The 24,045-nt window shown below is 41.4% G+C and overlaps 1 protein-coding gene across 1 annotated transcript in view; it reads right to left on the minus strand.

The window, feature by feature from the left end:
• def6a (DEF6 guanine nucleotide exchange factor a) overlaps nucleotides 1-24,045 on the minus strand; it is a 182,492-nt gene that overhangs the window by 133,031 nt on the left and 25,416 nt on the right. The window contains exon 2 of the mRNA XM_063065608.1: nucleotides 3,061-3,201. Coding sequence (XP_062921678.1) covers nucleotides 3,061-3,201 — 141 coding nt within the window. The remainder of the gene's footprint in view (nucleotides 1-3,060; nucleotides 3,202-24,045) is intronic.

Consider the following 24,045-nt stretch of genomic DNA (forward strand, 5'->3'; position numbering starts at 1 on the left):
CCAGTACATTATGTAGTGGATGGGTGACATTGACCAAGATGGCATGCAACTTCGACAGCATCCTCTTTTCAGACACGACTGTGAGAGAGTCCAGTTCCATCCCTACAACATCACTGGTCTTACGAATGAGTTTGTTGATTCTGTTGGTGTCTGCTACCCTCAGCCTGCTGCCCCAGCACACAACAGCAAACATGATAGCACTGGCCACTACAGACTCGTAGAACATCCTCAGCATCGTCCGGCAGATGTTAAAGAACCTCAGTCTCCTCAGGAAATAGAGACGGTTCTGACCCTTCTTGTAGACAGCCTCAGTGTTCTTTGACCAGTCCAATCTTCTGTGCCCTCTCTTTGGCTTTTATGTTGGCTTTGACTTATCTTGTTAGCTACAGTTGTGTCATCTTTCCTTTAGAATACTACCTTCTCTTTGAATGTATATATCCTGTGTCTTCTGAATTGCCTCCAGAAATTCCAGCCATTGCTGTTCTGCTGTCATCCCTGCCAGTGTTCTTTTCTAATCAATTTTGGCCAACTCCTCTCATGCCTTTGCAATTCCTTTTACTCCACTGTAATACTGATACATCTGACTTTAGCTTATCTTTCTCAAATTTCAGGGTGAATGTGATCATATTATGATTACTTTCCTCCAAGGGTTCTTGGATTACTTTCCTCCAAGCTCTAATCAATTCTGATTCATTGGTCCAATCCAGAACGGCTCAACCATGAGTTACTCCAAAAAGCCATCCCGTAGGCCCTCTAGAAATTCCCCCTCCTGTAATCGACCACTAACATGATTTTCCCCAAACTACCTGCATATTGAATTCCCCCATGACTATTGTTAATCTCTCACAGAATCTGGTTTCAATATTGTGTGTGGTGGAGCTCCTTGGCTTCTCAAAACAAGCTGAGGAAGGAATGTTTGTCAAGTTTTAATCCATGTTTATTTACCATGAGCACTTTTACAAGAAGTGATGTCACAGGAAAACAGCATCCATCAAAGACCTCAACCACACAGGACATACTCTCTTCTTGCTGCTGCCATCAGGAAGATACAGGGGTTTCAGCTCTCACATTACCAGGTTCAGGAATATTACCCCTCAATCATCAGGCTCTTAAACCAGTGGGGATAACTTCACTTGCTCCATCACTGAACTGTTCCCACAACCTATGGATTCACTTTCAAGGACTCTTCATCTCATGTTGTAGATACTTATTTACGATTACTTCCTTTTTCTCTCTTTTTGCACAGTTTGATGTCTTTTGCCCATTTTGGTTGTTTATCCTGTTGGATGTAGTCTTCCATTGAGTCTATTACGTTTCTTGGATTTACTGAGAATGCTCACAAAATAATGAAACCTCAGTGTTGTATATGGTGACCTATATGGACTTTGATAATAAATTCACCTTGAATTTTGAAATGGACCTGTTTTGGCTATAACCCAAGATCTTTGACATGTGGCCAAATATCCATCCATCTGAAGTCGACTCCGTCAAGCTTACAACCTGCATCAACCTACATTCATAATCCTCCAAGTATGACTTCGATGGTTTTGTCAATTCGGGCATTTTTCCCCAACCCCTGGAACTTGCTGTCGTGATTCACTCTTGCCTTAGCTTCCGCATCAATCACAAATCGGATAGTAGCTTTCCCCATGCAATATTCCTCTGTAGCAGTGCTGGTGCTGTTTGAAGGGATTTCCCTCAGCAGTATCAGAGCAGTGCAAACCTGATCCTCACATATCCCACTACTTTCCATCAGCCACTTAGCCAACACACAACAGGACCCAGACCTATAAAACCAACAAGGCCCCCCAGGCACTCTCACTAACCACACCACACCACCAACCCCAGGTTTCAATCTTAGCCATACTTTCTCTCAGGTGCTGATCTTCAAGCAATCAGCCCCCAAGACTTGGATCACTCCAACCCAACTACTACCACATTAATAACTCACTTGCCCAAACACCATCAGTCTCTCCCCATCCATGTTGGAGTTACTTAGCTCTACACAGCAGCGAACCCACATTCAAAACAATTGTCATCATGTTGTGCAAAGACCTTTCAGTAAGCCCCATCCTTTGCATGTTCTGTAAAGTCTCCAGTTCTATTCACCATGTGAATGCACCAATTTATCAGCAGTCAATGCTTTAGATGAATTATTGAAATATCAGTATGTCATACGAATTTTGCGAATACTGCAGCAGCAAACCATAAGCAACGACGGCACAATTCACCCATGCCTCCATTATTCTGAGTCCATTAGCTAAACTTCAGCCTAAATGTAAATATCATAAAAAAGTCCTTTTCTATTAGTAGTACAATTTTGAGTTATTACATAGTGGACAAACAAACGGGGGACCCTGCCTCCCTGTGGCGACAGGACCCTGGGCTCCACTGAGTGCCGCGGGGGACCCTGCCTCCCTGTGGCGACAGGACCCTGGGCTCCACTGAGTGCCACGGGGGACCCTGCCTCCCTGTGGCGACAGGACCCTGGGCTCCTCTGAGTGCCACGGGGGACCCTGCCTCCCTGTGGCTACAAGACCCTGGGCTCCACTGAGTGCACAACTCCTCCTCTTCAAGTATATGGTTTCATTGTATATCCGTATTTTGCACTATTACTTTTTAATGCACATTTTGTATTCTTTTTTGTACCTCAATGCTTACATTTTGTATTTTAGAGTGTACATTTTTGACAGAGCAAACTTACAACAATAATTTCCTTTGGGATAAATAAAGTTTTATCTTATCTTATAAAACCCAAATTTTTCTGCAGATAATAGATAAAGATTAAATATCCTTAACAGCATGGGGTCACCATTAATATTTGGGCCCTTGGCAGTGAAGGTACTATTCATTACCACATTATGCAAGAAACTTCAAGCGACATGACCAAAATTTGGACAGGAAGGTCTTTTCCTCCACTGCCCAATCAAATATCCAAGCATGGTAATACAATAATTTCACATTCCCCAGATTAAGGGCATTTACAGAAAAATCCTAAATATTAAAGATTGAACACAAATAACAAAGGATATGCACAACATCTGGTAAAGTAAGGATTACCTTATCAAGGATGTATTTATTGAGGTACGGCATATAGCCCTGGCTGGAGACAGGTCCATCATCGTCATCTCTGAAATGCTCTTCGAGTGCCACTGGGTCATGTGGGATATGCAGCACAGTACACAGATTATGAGACAAGACCTGGAAGATAGTAATAAACACAGAGTTCCTTTCAGAATTTCAATTAATTACCAATGCTCTATCACTGTAAACAGTATTTAATGCACGTGCAATAAGCAGAATAGGGTCTTTAAAATGGTATCAGTTTTGCTGCAATCACAGCAAATCTGCAGGTCTTCTGAGGCTGAAGTAGGTTTCTTTGCATTGCTCTGTGATTGCCAGTGTCCCATGGGGTCACTCTTCACTGAGTGATAACATTGCATACCAAGTTCAAGCTATCGTGGCTTCAGGGCCAGCTCTCAGTACAATAACCAAGCTGGAACAAAAGTATATTATAGACTGAGTACAAACACATGAAAATGCCTCAGTCACAGGTTAAATAGAGAACCCATCTATTCTCTGAGGTAGATGTGAAAAATCCCTTGGATCTGTTCATTACCTATTCCAGTACCAACATTACTCAAGCAGACTTAACAATGAGTTCTGTTCATTGCTATGAATGTGCAAGTGAACCACTGCGTTCCTCAACACCACCATAGTTACAAAATACAGGTACTTTATTGGCATCAAGGTACACTGCAAAGCCCTGAGGTTGTGATAGGTGTTTTATAGATGAAAGATTGGTCATTTTTTGAATCCACAGCAGAGGCCAAAAGGAATAAAAGCTGGCAAGAAGGAAATTCAAGAAGATACTATATTTAAGACAGAAAGATGTTCAGTGGCAAGTGGCGCAGATGAAACTAAAGTAGATCATGCAGGAGAACAACAATAGTCATCGGGAACTTGAGCAACACAGAAGTTGGGCATCACAGAAAGCAGCAAAGTGGATATTGTGGATTAACTAGCCACTGAATTCAGTGAAAGCAAAGTGGGTTCATTTCTATAATGCATTGTCAAAGTGCAAAGCCAGTTCTACAACTCAGAGAAAAATTAAAAAGTGACCCCACTTTAGTCATTAGGCAGGTGTGCAATTTACGTCCAGTTTACATACTTCCAGCAGTTGCCATGAATAGAGCTGAGGGGCCCCGAGGGTAACAAATACCTTCCATTTCTTAACACATGTGGCAGTGAGGGCTTATCATGACTTGGCTTGAAATCAATTAACTCATACAAGGTATCCAGATTTAATGCATCTCAGTAGCAGTGATCTGTCCTTCCAGATTTCATCCAGTATTCTGTATCTGGGCAGGTATTTCTGTTTAGCAAGAATTTGATGCTGTGGCAAACACTGTACAAAATCTGCAACTGAAATATATAATTCAAAGGCAAATAAAATTGGCCTACATGAGTGAAAATACAGTAGCATTGACTTTCATTTTACCTCATATGAATTTTAAGTTTTAATATCCAATACTCTCCCACAAGTGCAAAATGTCTTCTATATGTCTACCACATTAACACTGTTTAAAATTTTAAATAAAGAATTCTTTCAGGTGAGCTCCCATGTTTTTATTCTAGAAAAATGAATCTCAAACATGTCTTGTATTTCCTGAAATACAGAAACATAGAAAACCTACAGCACAATACAGGCCCTTCGGCCCACAAAGCTGTGCCGAACATGTACTTACTTAGAAATTACCTAAGGTTACCCATAGTCTTAAAATAATAGCTGTAAAACTTCCTAATCACTATGCAACTCTGGAAATTAAGAATGTAATACCTTCTCCAGTGCCTTGAAAAAGTATTTCACATCTTACTGTCTCATTTTCTAAATTTAAAATATATTGAAGCAGGATTTTTGAGCTATTCTAGAAAACATCGTACATCATGTCAAATCAAAAGAAAAATACCAAAACCTGTCAACAATTTACCAAAAATTAAAAACCAAAATTGTAAGTACTATACAAACTTCCATCAAGTGGAATTACCTTACCAACAGACCCAATTTGTTGATGTAGAAAATTGGAGAATCATCTGTTTTCAATGAATTCATAAGAATAATTCCTCCCCCTGGCCCCTATAAGGTCCAACAGTATAGTAGATTTTCAACAGACCAAACCAAAATGAAGACAAAAGGGCATTCAAGATGAGTCAGGGAAATTATAATAGAGAAGCACAAATCTGGGGAAAGGTACAAGACCATCTCAAAAGCACTGAACATACCTTGGAGCTTAGTGTGGCGCATCATGAAAATGTGTAAAAAATATGAAATCACAGCTACACTGCCTAGATCAGCCTCGCCACCCCCCCCACCCTTCTCTAAAACTTGGTCACCAAAGAACAGCACTCGTAAGAGAGGCTACCGTGACTCCAACAGTCACTCTGAGGGAGTTGCAAAAGTCAGTATCTGCAACTGGAGATGAAATTCATGGCTCAACAACCTCTAAGGGCTTGGACAAAAAAGGTATTCACGGAAGAGTGGCAAGGCTAAAAAAACATATCCTGGCCCTTAAAGACCGTGCAAAGCATCACTGCAAAGACGTGGAAGAAGGTCTTTTGGTCAGATAGGATTAAAGTGGAACTTTTTGGCCTCAACACCAAGATAGATACTTTATTCATTGATCCCAAAGGAAATTATAGTGTCACAGTAGTATTACAAGTACACAGATATGCAAATATTAGAAGAGAAGCAAGAAAGAATTAAAAAAAAATAAGTTACCTCAAACAATCTAACAGAAGGGGTCATCACTTCCCCAGCTATAGATTAACTCATTACAGGGCCTAATGGTCGAGGGCAAGAATGACCTTCTATAGCACTCTTTGGAGAAGTGCAGTTGTCTTAGTCTATTACTAAAAGTGCTCCTCTGTTCAGACAAGGAGGCATGCAGAGGGTGAGAAGCTTTGTTCAGAATTGCCAGGATTTTCCATAGAGTCCTTTGTTCTACCACAGCCTCCAGTGTGTCCAGTTTGATCTATAACAGAACCAGCCTTTCTGATCTGTTTATTGAGCCTGTTGGCATCACCTCTGTTGATGTCATCGCCCCAGCACACCACTGGATAGAAGACTGTACTGGCAACAACAGACTAATAGAACATGTGAAGGAGAGGCCTGCCTACTCCAAGGGACCTCAGTCCCCTCAGGAAGCAGAGGTGACTCTGGTCATTCTTGTACACAGCCTCTGTGTTGGTGCTCCACTCAAGTATGTCATGCAGCTGCGACCCCAGCTACCTGTAGGTCCTCACTATCAATAGCAACAGGGAGCAGTGCAGGTTTAGTCTTCCTAAAGTCCATCACCTTCTCCTTTGTCTTACTGATGCTGAGCTGCAGATGATTCAGCTTGCACCATTTGACGAAATCCTCCTCCAGGGCCCTGTATTCAGCAGTAAGTTTGGCATAAATCTAATACTGCACATCAGCCGGTTAACTCCATCTTTAACTGTAAAGTATAGTGGAGGCACTATCATGCTCTGAGGATGCAGTTCAGCAGCAGGGACTGGAAATGTGGCCAGCATGGATGGGAAGATGAATGCTGCTAAATACAGAGAGATCCTGGATAAAATCCTGCTAGCTTCTGCCAGAAAACTTAAACTGGGAGGAAGTTCACCCTACAGCAGGACAATGACCCAAAGTACACTGCCAGAGCAACCATGGAATAGCTTCAAATGAAGAAAATTGGCATTCTTGAGTGGCCCAAAGTTTTGACCTTCACCAAATGAACTTCTCTGGCAAGACCTCAAGATTGCTGTCCACCACCACTGCCCAACTAACCTGGCACAGCTTGAGCAACTTTGCAAGGAGGAATGGGCAAATCGTGCTCCAGCACATTGTGCAAAGCTAATAGACACTTATCCAAAAAGACCTATTGGCTGTAATAGCTGCAAGAGATGGTTCAAGTAAGTACTGAGCAAAGGGGGTGGGGGGGGGGAAGAGGGAATACTTTTAAACTGCTGACATTTCAATTTTTGTATTTTTAGTCTTTCACGCTTTATAACTTTCCCTGGGTGTTTTTTTTTGGGGGGGGCTCTACTATGAAAAAATGAACATGTAATTCACAAACAAAAATTCTCAGTTAAATTGATCAAAATCCCTAGTTGTAATCAAAACAAGAGAACATCTGTAGATGCTGGAAATCCAAGCAACACACACAAAATGCTGGAGGAATTCAGCAGGCCAGGCAGCATCTATGGAAAAGAGTATAGTCAACATTTCAGTCCGAGATCCTTTATCAGGACTGCGTGTGTATTACCCTGGTTGTAATGCTCATTCATGTGAAGGTTGAGCTGAATACTTTCGCAAGTACATTTCTGTAAGAAAAGCAGGATAAAGATTAACAAGCTGTCCTGCCACATATCATGCAATGAATGCATATTAACAAGAGTGCGTAGAATCCTTCTCCAGTTTGGCTATTCTCAGAAACTCATCACCATTTTTGCCTGATTTTCACAGGAATACAAGTATTTAAAATGCTGGCTGTGATCCTAACAGACAGATTAACCATAGAACTAGTGCAGAATAAATTCAAGCAAGGTTAGGTCACTGTCCTAATCCCTCTTCCTAATCTTCTTTGCTACAATACTACACCTCAGCTCCAACAAGCTTCCAGCTAGAATGGAGACAGATGAACATGAAACAGTGCAACTTTTGTGATTTCCATTCCAGAGCCAAACTCACTATGGCTTCAGTCACTGGTTCATAGCATGCAAACTGTGTTTGCTAATGTGCGCACTCAATACTGAGCTCCAAGTCAAAGCTGACTCCTCTGGAGAGCAAAGAAAAGAATGGGCCTCTATCAGAAATCCATGCTGAGAACAGGGAAAAATGTACATCTCAGGAATTACCTCTCAACAAAAAAAGATAGCAAAGATAAAATCCATCAAAGCCTCCCAAGTACCAGTCTAGGCTTTGGATGACCAAGGTAAGTGTATATGAGGATTAAGATATCAAACCCAGCAACAAGCTCAAGACTTATGAGGAAAAGTAAGCTTTTCCCTCTTATACACCCTACACCTCAAAGCACTGGTGCGAAATCCTCACTGGCAGATGGACAAACTAATGTCAACATCCTCGTGGACTAATTGGATGCCAGGTTTGTAAAATGAAGTAGGAATATCAAAAAAAGGCACTGAAGCCCCAGTCTCTACAGTGAAAACAGATGGCGGTAATGTGTAAACAGCCTTACATTCTGGAGTGCCCATTCATCCTAAATAGACATCTGAGCCCCCACAGAAATGAAGTTGGAGCAATTCATCCTTAATCCCATGAGATAAAGGATCACACACAAACTACTGGAGGAACTCAACAAGTCAGGCAGCATCTATGGCAATGGATAAACAGTCGATGCTTTGGGCCGAGACACTTCTTCAGGACTGGAAAGGGAAGAAGACGTCAGAATAAAAAGGTTGGGTTGAGGGAGGATAGCTGGAAGGTGATAGGTGAAGCCAGGTGGGTGGGAAAGGTAAAGGGCTGGAGAGAAAGGAATCTGATAGGAGAGGAGAGTGGACCATAGGAGAAAAGGAAAGAGGAGGTGATAGGCAGGTGACAAGAGGTAAGAAGCCAGAGTGGAGAATAGAAGAGGGGGTGGGGATTTTTTTTTAAACCGTAAGGTGAATTCGATGTTCATGTCATCAGGTTGGAGGCCACCCAGACAGAATATAATGGGTTGCTCCTCCACCCTGAGAGTGGCCTCATTGGACTGACATTTTGAAACAGGAATGGGAATTCCAATTAAAATGCTTGCCACCAGGAAGTTCCACTTCTAGCGGATGGAGCGGAGGTGCTCAACGAAGCGGTCCCCCAATTTACAATGGATCTTACCAATGTAGAGGGGGGCCACATACAGTTTACAAGGAAAATATCAATCCATTGTTTCTAAAAGGAACTACTGAGTCTTATTGTAAAAAAAAGAGGTTTGTGTGGTTTGACAACTGCACAAAGAATGACTCAGAATTTACAAAAGCCTCTACTTCAAATGAAAACCACATGGACGACAGTTCACCTTTCTTCAGTTTCTTACTCATAGTAAATATAATGCATTGATTATTTTATCTTTAAAAGACAAGTTGCATCAGGATGCTTCAGTCAGAGGTTTTCAACGTCTCCAATAGTAAAACAAAAATTATACCTAAATTCTATCAGTTATAGATACTCAGATTCCATCTCCTTCCAGAACAACAATGACGACATGTTAATCAGAAACTAAGTGGGTCTAAATTAGAACTTGATGGTAGAGGTGAATCACCCCTTACACCATTTCCATCTTTTCCATTTGTGGGTGCAGGGAATGCACAGATAATGCCCACGTCTAAGTGATATGCATCTGCTGCCTTTATCCACAGAAGTTTCTCTGAATTAACTTAGATTGATGAAAGAGTTTTGCAGAGAACAGAGGATTTATAATAAACAGGAGTGGCTCAGAATCATTAAATCGTCACACTGACAATAACACCGCCTTATTGGTAAAAGAAAATACTTGAGTTTTTTCAATTGCTTAGATCAACGATAATTACAGATGCCATTAAAGTGGATTGGAGAGTTAGAGTAATTGGCTGACGTCACTTTGAAAGTGAAGTCAATATGTAGGAAAAACAATTAATTGCTGCTGAACATTCTATATTAATATTTTATCTAGTTCAGCAATATAACTAAGTCCAAGGAGATGTACCAATGATCTTAGTTAAATTCATGTAGAATATTGATAGGAAAACCAAACAAAAAATAAAAATTTTCCAAAACTACCTAAAAGATTTATGTTGAAGAACAGGTTGTAAAAAATAGAATGGTTATAGAAAGATTTTGATGAACATTTCAATTTAAACGACAAGTTTATGATATTTTAGTTTTTATTTTAATCTTATACATGTTCCAATATATACTTCACATTCTGTGTGCTTAGTTAATTAAAATTACTCATTTATCGTCCATTCAGCCAATGACATTGGCGAGCTTAACGACATTGTGACTGCTTGGCATATGGTGGTTCTATTGAATCTGAAAGCATCAGATGTCCGAAAAGAGGAATTAGATACACAGGGACCTCAGGAATTAGATACACAGGGACCTCAGGATCTTTGTAGTCAGAGCAACCGTAGTTGCTCTGACACAATTTTCAACTCTTGCGCCAATATTTCAAGAAAACCGTTCAATCAAACAGCAACAATATTCAATGAAGGATTACAATCTAAATGTCAAACATAGAAAACCAACAGCACAATACAGGCCCTTTGGCCCACAAAATTGTGCCGAACATGTCCCTACCTTAGAAATTACTAGGCTTACCTATAGCCCTCTATTTTTCTAAGCTCCATGTACCTATCCAAAAGTCTCTTGAAAGACTATCATATTCGCCTCCACCACCGTTGCCGGCAGCCCATTCCATGCACTCACCACTCTCTGAGTAAAAAACTTATCCCTGACATCTCCTCCGTACCTACTCCCCAGCACCGTAAACCTGTGTCTTCTTGTGGCAACCATTTCAGCCCTGGAAAAAAGCCTCTGACTATCCACACGATCAATGCCTCTCATCATCTTATGCACCTCTGTCAGGTCATCTCTCATCCTCTGTCATTCCAAGGAGAAAAGGCCAAGTTCACTCAACCTATTCTCATAAGGCATACTCCCCAATCCAGCCAATATCCTTGTAAATATCCTCTGCACCCTTTCTATGGCTTCTACATCCTTCCTGTAGTGAGACGACCAGAACTGAGCACAGTACTCCAAGTGGGGTCTGACCAGGGTGTTATATAGCTGCAACGTTACCTCTGGGTTCCAAATTCAATTCCACGATTGAAGAAGGCCAATACACCGTAAGCCTTCTTAACCACAGAGACAAACTGAGCAGAGCGTCCTATGGACTCGGACCCCAAGATCCCTCTGATCCTCCACACTGCCAAGAGTCTCAAGATTAATACTATATTCTGCCATCATATTTAACCTACCAAAATGAACCACTTCACACTTATCTGGGTTGAACTCCATCTACCACTTCTCAGCCCAGTTTTGCATCCTATCAATGTCCCGCTGTAACCTCCGACAGCCCTCCACACTATCCACAACATCTCCAACCTTTTTGTCATCAGCAAACTTACTAACCCATCCCTCCACTTCCTCATCCAGGTCATTTATAAAAATCACAAAGAATAAGGGTCCCAGAACAGATCCTTGAGGCACTCCACTGGTGACCGACCTCCATGTAGAATATGACCCGTCTACAACCACTCTTTGCCTTCTGTGGGCAAGCCAGTTCTGGATCCACAAAGCAATGTGCCCTTGGATCCCATACCTCCTTACTTTCTCAAGAAGCCCTGCATGGGTTAGTTTATCAAATGCCTTGCTGAAATCCATATGCACGACATCTACTGCTCTACCTTCATCAATGTTTTAGTCACATCCTCAAAAAATTCAATCAGGCTTGTAAGGCACAACCTGCCTTTGACTACTCCTAATCACGTTATGTCTCTCCAAACGTTCATAAATCCTGCCTCTCAGAATCTTCTCCATCAACTTACCAACCACTGAGGTAAGACTCAATGATCTATAATTTCCTGGGCCATCTCCACTCCCTTTCTTGAATAAAGGAACAATATCTGCAACCTTCCAATCCTCCGGAACCTCTCCTGTCCCCATTGGCGATGCAAAGTTCATCACCAGAGGCTCAGCAATCTCCTCCCTCGCCTCCCACACTAGCCTGGGGTACATCTCAACTGGTCCCGGCGACTTATCCAAATTGATGCTTTCCAAAAGCTCCAGCACATCCTCTTCCTTAATATCTACATGCTCAAGCTTTTCAGGCTGCTGCAAGTCATCACTACAATCACCAAGATCCTTTTCCATTGTGAATACTGAAGTAAAGTATTCATTAAATACCTCTGCTATTTCCTCCAGTTCCACACACACTTTCCCACTGTCACACTTGATAGGTCCTATCCTTTCACGTCTTATCCTCTTGCTCTTCACATACTTGTAGAATGCCTTGGGGTTTTCCTTAATCCTACCCGCCAAGGCCTTCTCATGGCCCCTTCTGGCTCTCCTAATTTCCTTCTTAAGCTCCTTCCTATTAGCCTTATAATCTTCTAGATCTAATATTACCTAGCTCTCTGAACCTTTTGTAAGCTTTTCTTTTTTTCTTGAATAGATTTATTACAGCCTTTGTACACCACAGTTCCTGTACCCTACCATAACTTCTCTGTCTCATTGGAACGTACCTGTGCAGAACTCTACACAAATATCCCCTGAACATTTGCCACATTTCTTCTGTACTTTTCCCTGAGAACATCTGTTTCCAATTTAAGCTCCCAATTTCCTGCCTGATAGCCTCATAATTCCCCTTACTGCAGTTAAACACTTTTCTAACTTGTCTATTTCTATCTCTCTGCAATGCTATTGTAAAGGAGAGATTATGATCACTATCTCCAAGAAGCTCTCCCACTGAGAGATCTGACACCTGACCAGGTTCATTTCCCAATACCAAATCAAGTACAGTCTCTCCTCTTGTAGGCTTATCCACACATTGTGTCCAGAAACTTTCCTGAACACACCTAACAAACTCCACCCCATCTAAACCCCTTGCTCTAGGGAGATGCCAATCGATATTTGGGAAATTAAAATCTCCCATCACGACATCTCTGTTATTATTACACCTTTCCAGGATCTGTTTCCCAATCTGCTCCTTGATATCCCTGTTACTATTGGGCACCCTATAAAAAACACCCAGTAAAGTTATTGACCCCTTCCTGTTCCTAACCTCCACGCACAATGTCAATTACGATATAGTTTCTGATTCTGTCACTGATGGACTGAATATGGAGAGTGTGAGTTGCATGTAAAGTTACCAGGGTATGGGACAGACCTGATGGGCTGTAATGGCCTCCTATGCTGTTGTAAGAAAATATTGACCAATATTACGTATTCAGTTTTTACATCCCATTCCACAATTTGTTTTACCTATTGAAGAAAAAATGGGCAATTCCACTTTTAAAGATGGAAGGAATAATAAAAGAAATTTTGGAAAACACTGACATTAATGCGCAATAGGAAAGTTGATTATTTTGATGTATTCTAGGATTTAAGAGTATACTGGTTCACATATTGCTGTCACACATCCACTCCTCTGTGAATATGGCAAAGTCAAGGGAAAAGCTGGAAAATTGCAATGCTCTACATTGCACATCTGAAACATCAACTATTTACCTTCCAACAGGTTCCACAGGGGTCTGTGTTGGGACTGATTCTTTTTGCATTAATTTCGATGATGGAATTGATGACTTCGTTGCAAAGTTTACAGATGATTTGAAGATGGGTGGAGGGGCAAGTAGTTTTGAGGAAGTAGAGAGGCTACAGAAGGACAGACAATTAGGAGAATGGGCAAATGGAATATAGTGTCGGGAAGTGGATGGTCATGCACTTGGTAGAAGAAATGAAAGGGTTGACTATTTTCTAAGTGGACAGAAAATACAAAAAACTGAGGCACAAAAGGACTTGGGAGTCCAAGTGCAGGATTCCCTAAAAGTTCATTTGCAGACTGAGGCTGTGGTGAGGAAGGCAAATGTGATGTTAGCACTCATTTCAAGAGAACTAGAGTATAAAAGCAATGATGTAATGTTTAGATTTAAAGAAGCACAGGCGAGGCCTCACTTGCAAAAGATGTGCTGAAACTGGAGAGGGCTGAAAGGTGGTTCATGAAAAGAATTCCAGGATTGAATGGCTTGTCATATGAGGAGCATCCGATGGCTCTGGACCTGTCAGAAGAATGAAGAGTGAAAGGCCTCAATAGAGTGGATGTGAAGAGGATGCTTTCTATAGTGGGAGAGTCCAAGATCAGAGGACACAGTCGCAGAATAGGGGAATGTCCTGTTAGGACGGAGATGAGGAGGAATTTCTTTAGCCAGAGGATGGTGGAATTTTTTGGTGGAATCTGTGGAATTTTTTGCCACAGGCAGCTGTGGGGGCCAAGTCTTTATGTATATTTAAGGCAGGTGTTGATAGATTTTTGATTAGTCAGGGCATGAAGGGATACCAGGAGAAGGCAGGAGATTGGACTGAGAGGGAAAATGATGAAATAGTGGAGTAGACTCGATGGGCCCAGTGGCCTAATTCTACTCCTACATCTTGTTGTCTTATGGTCTTAAATGTCCCTAATGTATCTTGCTCTAGCACAACCCCCAGCAAGGTGTTCCATGCACGTACCACTCTGTGTATAAAACCTCTCCCTGACATCCCCACTATACTTGCCTCCAATCACCTTAAAATGAAGTACACTCATTTTCAGTCATTGCTGCCCTGGGATAAAGACTTTGGTTATAAAGAGATTTCATGAATTTAATGTGGTTACATTTTTAAACACAATAAAATGCAATTAGCTCAAGCAAAAGTAAAAGCATACCCAGAAGACTGAATCATTAGCCTTACGTTTGATGCTGCAATCTTAGAATGTCAATCTCGTTTATTCCAGCACAAGCAATAATAATCATTGAGTGGGAGAAAAAGAAATTCTAAAAAGATGAAAGGGTCGCTCTGCATCTAACCCGTTTCTGGCTTTCCATACAGTTCAGCTCTAGCATTAATGGTTGGGAAGTGAGGAACACTGTCAGAGCTCACAGAGGGATCTGGACCAGCTGAAAACAATGGGCTGGAAAATGGCAGATGGAATTTAATGCAGACAAGTGCAAGGTGTTGCACTTCGGTAGGATCAACCAGTGTAGGCCTTACACAGTGAACGGTCGAGCACTACCTTTCCTCACTCCTTGCCCATGCCTGTAGGTAGAAATGGAAACACTGCTTCATCACATGGATATTATTTCCATGCACAGATTAAAATTCACACAGAAGTAACACAAAATCATTTAGATGTGGTACTCTAACTAAAGAACGGCCTACGGCTTAGTTAACCAAGAATTACAAATGCAGCCAACCACAGCCCTCAGTGGATATGTGGCAGCATTTCAGCAAAGACCACGAGACACAGCAGCAGAATTAGGCCATTCACCCATTAAGCCTGTTCAGCCATTCCATCATGGCTGATTTATTATTCCCCCTCAACCTGCCTTCACCCTGTAACCTATGAAGCTCTGGCTAATCAAGAACCTATCAACCTCTGCTTTAAATATATTCAATTACTTGGCCTTCACAGCCATCTGTGGCAATGTATTCCATAGATTAGCCAACCTCTAGCTGAAGAAATTCCTAATCTCTGTTCTAAATGGACATCCCTCTATTCTGAGACTGTGCCCTCTGATCCTAGACTCTCCCACTATAGGAAATATGCTCTCCACATCATCTAGACCCTTCATATTCGATAAGTTTCAATGAGAACTTCCCTCATTCTTCTAAATTCCTATGAGTACAAGGCCAGAGCCAAACATTCCTCATACATTAACCCAATCATTTCTGGAATCTTTCTCCTAACTCTTCTCTGGACCTTTAATGTCAGCCCATCTTTTCTTAGATAAGGGCCTCCCAAAACTACTCACAATACTCCAAGTGCAGCCTGACCAATACCTTACAAAGCCTCAGCATTACATCCTTCCTTCTGCATTCTCGTCCTCTTGAAATGAATGCGAACATTACATTTGCCTTTTTTTTTATCACCAACTCATCCTGCAAGTTAACCAGTAGGGATTCTGCACAAGGACACCAAGTCCCTTTGCAACTCGATTTTAGAAATTTCTTGCTGTTCAGAAAATAGTCTACACCTTTATACCTACTACTAAAGTACATAATCGTACACTTCCCTACACTATATTCCAACTGCTACCTTGCCCATACTCCCAATGTGTCCAAGTCCGTCTGCAGACTCTCAGCTTCCTCAACACTCAGTCCCTCCATCTATCTTCATATCATCTGCAAACTTGACCACAAAGCCATCAATTCCTTCATCCGAATCACTGACATATAACATGAAAAGAAGAGGTCCCAACACCAACCTCTGTGGCACACCACTAATCACTGGCAGTCAACCCAAAAAGGCCCTCGTTATTCCCACTTTTTGCCTCCTGCCAGTCAGCCAATCTTCTATCCATGCTAGTATCTTTCCTCTAATAGGATGGGCTCTTATCTTGTTAAGCAACCTCATGTAAGGCACCTTGTCAAAGGTCTTCTGAAAATCTAGGTAAACACCACCCACTGGCTTCCCTTTATTGCCTAATGATGCCTGTAATATTCTCTTTCTTTCTTTTTAAATCTTTTTATTGAATAAGTATACAAAAAGGTAAGCCATATAGGCACTAATACACTGTTAGAATATAATAAAATTACAGGAGATATTAATACAAAAAAAATGATATAAACAATGTAATTTAAACATAATGTACCAAGGTAACATAATAGTATACTAATTTATATATATATATCAATAGAGAAAAAGAAAAAAAAACCCAAAAAAACCACCATGCAACTAACTAAAAGCAAAGCAAAGCAATGGGCTAACTTGGAACCAAACAGAGTTAAAAAACTTAAAATCACGTCCTCAATCCCGACCTCCATTAAAAACAGTAAAAAAAAAACAAGAAGGGTATATAAATATAGAGCAAAAAAAGAGGAGAAAAAAAATATTACATTAAATGAAAATATTGAATAAAAGATCTCCAGGTCTGTTCAAATTTAAGTGAGGAATCTGTTATTTTCTCAAAGAATTCCAGTAGATCCGTCAGGCAAGATTTCCTTTAAGGAAACCATGCTGACTTTGGCCTATTTTGTCATATGCCTCCAAGTACCCCGAAACCTCATCCTTAATAATGGACTCCAACATCTTCCCAAATATTGAAGTCAAGCTAACAAGCCTATAATTCCCTTTTTCCCATCCTCTCTCACTTTCCACCTCCAATGTTTGCACCACCCTGAGCAGGGTGAATATATGGAAGGCAGCTGGTCCAGATGGAATACCTGGCCGTGTGCTCACAGTCTGTGTAGGGCAGTTGGCCGGGGTCTTCACGAATATTTTCAATCTGTCTCTGGCACAGGCAGTGTCCCCCAAGTTTGCCACCATCGTGCCAGTGAAGCATTCCTCTGCCACGGGCCTGAATGATTCCGCCCAGTTGCACTCACCCCCATCATTGCAAAGTGCTTTGAGAGTCTGGTTCTGTCACATCTGAAATCCTGTCTGCCCACTACCCTGGACCCCTATCAATTTGCCTATCACACCAACAGGTCAACAGAGGACACCATCTCCATGGCACTTCGCTCTGCCCGGACCCACCTGGACAGCCCCAACTCTTACATTAGAATGTTGTTCATTGACTTTAGTTTGACATTTCAATACTGTGATCCCCTCCAAGCTGGTTGCCAAACTTCACCAGCTTGTTATCATCTCATCCCTCTGCAATTGGGCCTTGGACTTTCTGACTAACAGACCCCAATCAGTTAAGTTAGACAACCTCTCCTCCTCCATTCTCACCCTGAACACCAGCATGCCTCAAAGCTGTGTGCTGAACCCTCTTCTGTACTCCCTTTTCACCTATGACTGCGTTCCTGTACATGGTTCTAACTCCATATCAAGTTCGCAGACGACACCATGGTGGTTGGTCTGATCAGAGGGGAAGACGAGACAGCCTACAGGGACGAGGTCCAGCACCTAGCTGTGTGGTGTGCCGACAACAATCTGGCCCTTATCACCCAGAAGACCAAGAAGATCATTGTGGACTTCAGGCATGCTTGGAGCCACACTCATGTCCCCATCCACATCAGCGAAGCTGTAGTGGAGCATGTATCAAGCTTCAAATTCTTTGATGTCCACATTTCCGATGATCTCACCTGGTCCCTGATCTCCTCCATCCTGATCAAAAAGGCGCAACAGTGCCTTTATTTCCTGCGGAGCATCAAGAAAGCTCACCACTGTCCCAGGATACTGATGGACTTTTACCGCTGTACTATTGAGAGCATACTCACCAAATGCATCTCAGTGTGGTATGGCAATTGTCCCGTATCGGACTGCAAAGCACTCCAGCGGGTGGTGAAAACTGCCCAGCGGATTATCGGCACCCAATTGCCCACCATTGAGAACATCTACCATAAACGCTGCCTGGGCAGGGTGAAAAGCATTATCATGGATGTATCTCACCCTAACCATATCATCATAGATCTGATTTTGGCTTTACTGCCATATCCGCCTGGTCCAAATGACGATCACTTCCACCTCAGACTGAAAATCTTTCTCAGCTACAACTTATTTACCCTGGGTTACTCACAGAAGTTACCTGGAGATTAATCTTCACTTTTGTCCAATTCTAGGAATTTCCTGGAGACTTGGCTGGCAACCTACCATTAGTTTGTCCACAGTTATTTATTCTTTGGCTTGGAGACTTCTGTTATCATATCACTGTACTAACCACTACTATTTTAGAACACTTTTTTTTAAAAAAAAAGTTTTTTTTTTAAAAAAGGTTCCAGAAATAAGTCAGAATACAGGATCTACAATATATCCACTGGTACTGAGGACCTAAGACTAATAGTTAATTTAGTGAAGTGCTTATAGTTCTCAGTAATGTAATCAGACATGTACCATCTCTACAGCACTTCAGTGATCTGTCACATACAAAAAAATTCAAAACCTCACAAATATTTAAAAAAAATAGTACTATGCAACATGGCAGACATACAATATACAGACTCCAATTACTTTCAAAAATTTCTTCTCATCTCAGTCAAGCCAAATTCAAAATTTAGTTTCTCCTTCACCTAATTTTTCCAGGAAAAATCTGTGAAAGTTTAAGAAAACAACAGATTTACAAATAGATAATTTAAACTATAACTATTTGAATATATTAAATTGCACAGATTCTACAAACAGAAACTGAGCTGTCAATTTACCGTCTTGTGCATTTCATCAAATGTTACAGGAAATTCATGATAAGATCTCTGGGTCACGAAGGAACAAACAGCAAGTGATGTTAAAGTATGCACAAGTTACAATCTACATACATTGCTCATTAAACTTCATCATAAATACTTTGAACAAGAAAGTATTGATGACTTTTTAAAATTCTACTTCCAGAGCTCACAGAATATTGTCAAATGGGCTGATGTTACATTTCAAAATCAACAAAGCTAGCTTCCGGCACTGCACTTCCTCTACAATGCACTAACTCGTTAATTGGTGGACGACAAAAACTGTCAGTTTCCACAACTTCTTGAATGTCATCAGTTTTGTATTAGCCTTAACTTAAAATATCACCTGGAAAGTTGGGAAAAACCAGTGTTAAAAACCCTTTTAGATTACGTAAGCATGACATCACTGAATAAACCCACCAACACTACAGAGCAGAGTTGATCCAGATGTAAAATGTACCAAAGATTAAATGATATAATGTATTATTGAAAACAATGTAACAGACTGACTTCAGCTCTCACAAAAGTTGTTTAAACCTTACAGAAACAACTGATTTATAAGGTGCTTTTCATTATCCTAGCTGATACAAAGTCTGTTGCAATCCATAAAATGCTTTAAGTGTTGCCACTATTATAACACTTAAAACAGTATCCAAATTGAGTACGCAAACAACAGGAATTCTGCAGATGCTGGAAATTCAAGCAACATACATCAAAGTTGCTGGTGAACGCAGCAGGCCAAGCAGCATCTATAGGAAGAGGCGCAGTCGACGTTTCAGGCCGAGACCCTTCGTCAGGACTAACTCGGCCTGAAACGTCGACTGCGCCTCTTCCTATAGATGCTGCTTGGCCTGCTGCGTTCACCAGCAACTTTGATGTATGTTGTTCCAAATTGAGTACAGCAAGATCCCACAACAGCTAGGTAATAATAAAGCATAGGTGGAATCATGATGGTGCTAAATTGCGACTCCTTCGCATTCATCTACGTAAACAGCTTAATTTCTACCTTTCCTGTCTCTCCTCTCCTTTTCCGGGTGGATGGGGTTCTGTTGCAGTCCCTGGCCTGGAGCTACACTCAGACTTCGGTTCTTTGTGGTGGTGGGACCCACTCCCCAGGGCTCACGGCTGACTGCTTTTCGATATCCCAAGGACACAGCCTAGAAGACACGTGTGCCTTCGGGGCCCTGCGGACGGGCTGATTCAAAGCCAGTGTCGCCAACTGAAGCGTCGCGGGAGAAAAACGGAACATCGGGAGCAGCGCACCAGCTGTTGGAGACTTTGTACTTGATGAATTGTGCTCTCTCTTCTCGTTGGTGGGTGAGAGACTGTCGATTCTCAATCACAGAACTTGGGGGCGGTGGGGGGAAGGCACAACAGACTTTTAACACCATAAATCAGCGAGTTGTTCTGTTATATCTCCCCACTTGTTGTGGAACGGGACACGGCTCTTTCCCTTTAGGGAGAAGAAGAGAGACAGCCTGTGGCACGTCGAATTGTTGAGTGAATGATTAGTTTTTGTTGTACTGCAGATCATGGTCTTTCTTGGGGGTTTTGCTATTACCTGCTTGCTGGGTGGAGGGTGTTGATGCTTTATTGCAGAAGTGGGTGGGGGTGGGGGTGGGGGAAGCTCAATGCTTTGCTGCTGCTTGTGTGTGGGAGGGAGGAATTGGGAGTTCTAACGTATTTAACTATTATTCATTCTTTGGGGCACTGTTCTGTTGTTGTGGATGTCTGCGAAGAAAAAGAATTTCAGGATGTATATTGTACGCATTGCCCTGATATTAAATAAATATTAAAATAACTTGGTTTGCCAGTGCCATTTCTGGAACAAACATTGACCAGGAAAGGGGAAATCATTTCCCAATTCTTCAATGCAGTCCTGTGGAATTTTTCATATCCATGTGAGAGGAGCAACAGCTTCAGTTAAACATCTCACCTTAAATGCAATATTGTCTTAGAGTACCCGCATAGACTATGAACCCAAACCCTTTTGTTGCAGATCTGAGTGCACCATTCTTGAACCATAGCAACCTCAGGGAACAGAAAGCTAAGTAAAGGCTTTGTGCCCTGCTGCACTGATAATACAGGTATGCAATGCTGTAACAGCCACCTTAATTACGAGGACTTCAGCATGCAGATGTTCACCCTCTAAGGAAATTTCAATCAGAAATAGAGCAAGAGATGTAATAAAAGTTTTTGTTCTTGAAAATGCTGCATATGGTACCCTAATCTGTAATTCAAGAAAAGTAATTTCGCCACATTAAAGATCACTTTCCATTCAAATCAGTTTTTCTGTCTTGCTCACATTTCCAATTCTAGCACACACGACCGGACCTCCATTAACAAGAGGTGGTAATGAATAAGAGACCAATCAATCCAAGGTCCCTTCTCTCCAACAGCTTTGATAAATCTGGCAACTGTAGCAGTACATGCACTTTTTGATCAGTATATTTATCTCTGCTTCTCTCTTCACTGCCAAAATAATGAATTTTTTTTTAAACTGCCCATCCAGAACTATCAATACTTTATACTTTATTGTCGCCAAACAATTGGTACTAGAACATACAATCGTCATAGTGATATTTGATTCTGCGCTTCCCACTCCCTGGATTACAAATATTAAATATTAAAAATATTAAAAATAGTAAAACTTAGTACATATTAAAAATTTAAATTATAAATCATAAATAGAAAATAGAAAAATGGAAAGTAAGGTAGTGCAAAAAAAACCGAGAGGCAGGTCCAGATATTTGGAGGGTACGGCCCAAATCCGGGTCAGGATCCGTTCACCAGTCTTATCACAGTTGGAAAGAAGCTGTTCCCAAATCTGGCCGTATGGGTCTTCAAGCCCCTGAGCCTTCTCCTGGAGGGAAGAGGGACGAAAAGTGTGTTGGCTGGGTGGGTTGTGTCCTTGATTATCCTGGCAGCACTGCTCCGACAGCGTGCGGTGTAAAGTGAGTCCACGGATAGAAGATTGGTTTGTGTGATGTGCTGCGCTGTGTTCAATAGCCTCAGACAATGAAATCTATCAAGTCACAATGCCTGTGCTATTGACATGAAGAAGGTCATCCATTGCTAACAGTCAGCTCTTGGTCAAACATATACAATGTACCCATCTAAGTTAACTTGGAGGATAACTTAGAGCCATTAAGGCATACATCACAGAAACAGCTTCTTGTCCCTACCATGCAAATACCCTTTCATATTAATCCCATTTCCACAAACCATAATCTTCCATGTGTTAGTCATTCACATGCCAATCCAGACACTTAAATGTGGCAAAAGTGCTCTTATATTCTATATCTCAGCTACGGAAACCCTGCATGTCCTCGCAATCATCTTATCAATACCACATTCCTAGATCATTAGATTTGTACACCGAGATCTCTCATTTCCTTAATATTCTCTGTTTGATGTTGGCCGACCTAAATTGGATGTTCCTCAGCACCTAAAAGAATGGATAAAGTTACAAAAACATAATTTTCTCATTGCATCAAAAATTGCACCTCTCTTACAGCATCACTTGAAATTGCTCATCTATCACCTGCTCCAAAGATAACTCAGCTTACTCAAGCTGCCTTGGATTGAAGTGCAATTCAAATTAATAATCTTTTTATCCAAAAATCGATACAATGGTAACAATCGGTCCATTACATTAAGGTGGTTCCTTGGAGTGCAATCTTCTTTAGTATCACATTTTATTTTCCTTTGCATATGCTTTGCAGTCCCTTGTGTCTCCACGCTTCTAATTTTTCAAGGATCCTCTTCCTGTTATACCTACACAACTTGTCTCTTTAGTTATTTTAAGTTATTTATGGAATCCGCTTCCCCTGCCTTTTCAGATAAAGCTGCCCAGATCCTGTGAAAATATTTTCTAAAATATTCCTTTCAGAATTTTTGCTCCATCTTAAATTTCCAAAGTTACAACAGTCCCTCTTGTTTCTGTCCTTCACTATGTTCCCATTAATATTTCACTGTACAAAATAACATCAAGCTGGTAGTGAAAACTAATAGTGTGTGTAACTGGGAGGATTGCGACTCAAAGCTTTAATATAAAACACATTTTGACTCTGGAGGTAGTAGAATTGGCAGTGGAATTTATGGCACAAGGGCTTATTGAAAGCACTCTGCCAGGTAGTGCACATTTCTTATGCCCTTGACTAATTTGTTCACAAACGGCTTAAGGGTACAAGGAGTTGGTTTTGGCCGACAAATGGACTATCAGACAAACATAAAAGACAGCCTTGTATCCAACTGTATGCATCAGTGTTGCCATGGTTATAAAGAGCTGTGAATTGCCGTCCAGTCAAAACACAGCCCAGCTTCTTCGTTTTCCCCAAGAATTTGCACGAGCTCTAGGATTACAATTTGTAGCAATGCATACAGAATGCTAGAGGAACTCAGCAAGTTAGGCAGCAGCTGTGGATCGGTCCTGATTAAAAGGCTCAATCTGAGACAGCAACTGTCTATTTCCCTCCGTAGATGGTTTATGACTTGCCAAGTTCTTCCAGCATTGTGTGTGAAATCTTTTCCAGCATCTACGGAATCTCTTATGTTTAGGAATACAGTTTATAGAATGTTACTGTTTTCTACCAATGGAGTTCCATTGAACAACTGCTAAAACTGCTGACTTCATTGGATTACAATTGTTTGGAACTTGTAACCTTGTAATCATAAATATGTTGCTGGCTTATATCCAAAGCAGTAAATATACCTCGTGGCTGGCCAGCATGCTTGCAGTTCCTTTGTCTGTACATCATGTCACCATTCTAATATGGCCATCCCAGCGTTCCTCATGTCTGTACACCATGTCACCATTCTATTATGGTATCCCAGTGTTCCTTCGTCTGTACAGCATGTCACCATTCTATTATGGCATCCCAATGTTCCTCATTTCTGTACACGTCACCATTCTAATATAGCATCCCAGTGTTCCTTCGTCTGTACACCATGTCACCATTCTATTATGGCCATCCCAGCGTTCCTCATTTCTGTACACGTCACCATTCTAATATGGCATCCCAGTGTTCCTTCGTCTGTACACCATGTCACCATTCTAATATGGCATCCCAGTGTTCCTTCGTCTGTACACCATGTCACCATTCTATTATGCCATCCCAGTGTTCCTTCGTCTGTACACCATGTCACCATTCTAATATGGCATCCCA

The sequence above is a fragment of the Mobula hypostoma genome, chromosome 13 (assembly GCF_963921235.1).
Source record: "Mobula hypostoma chromosome 13, sMobHyp1.1, whole genome shotgun sequence".
In the NCBI taxonomy this organism is placed as follows: domain Eukaryota; kingdom Metazoa; phylum Chordata; class Chondrichthyes; order Myliobatiformes; family Myliobatidae; genus Mobula; species Mobula hypostoma.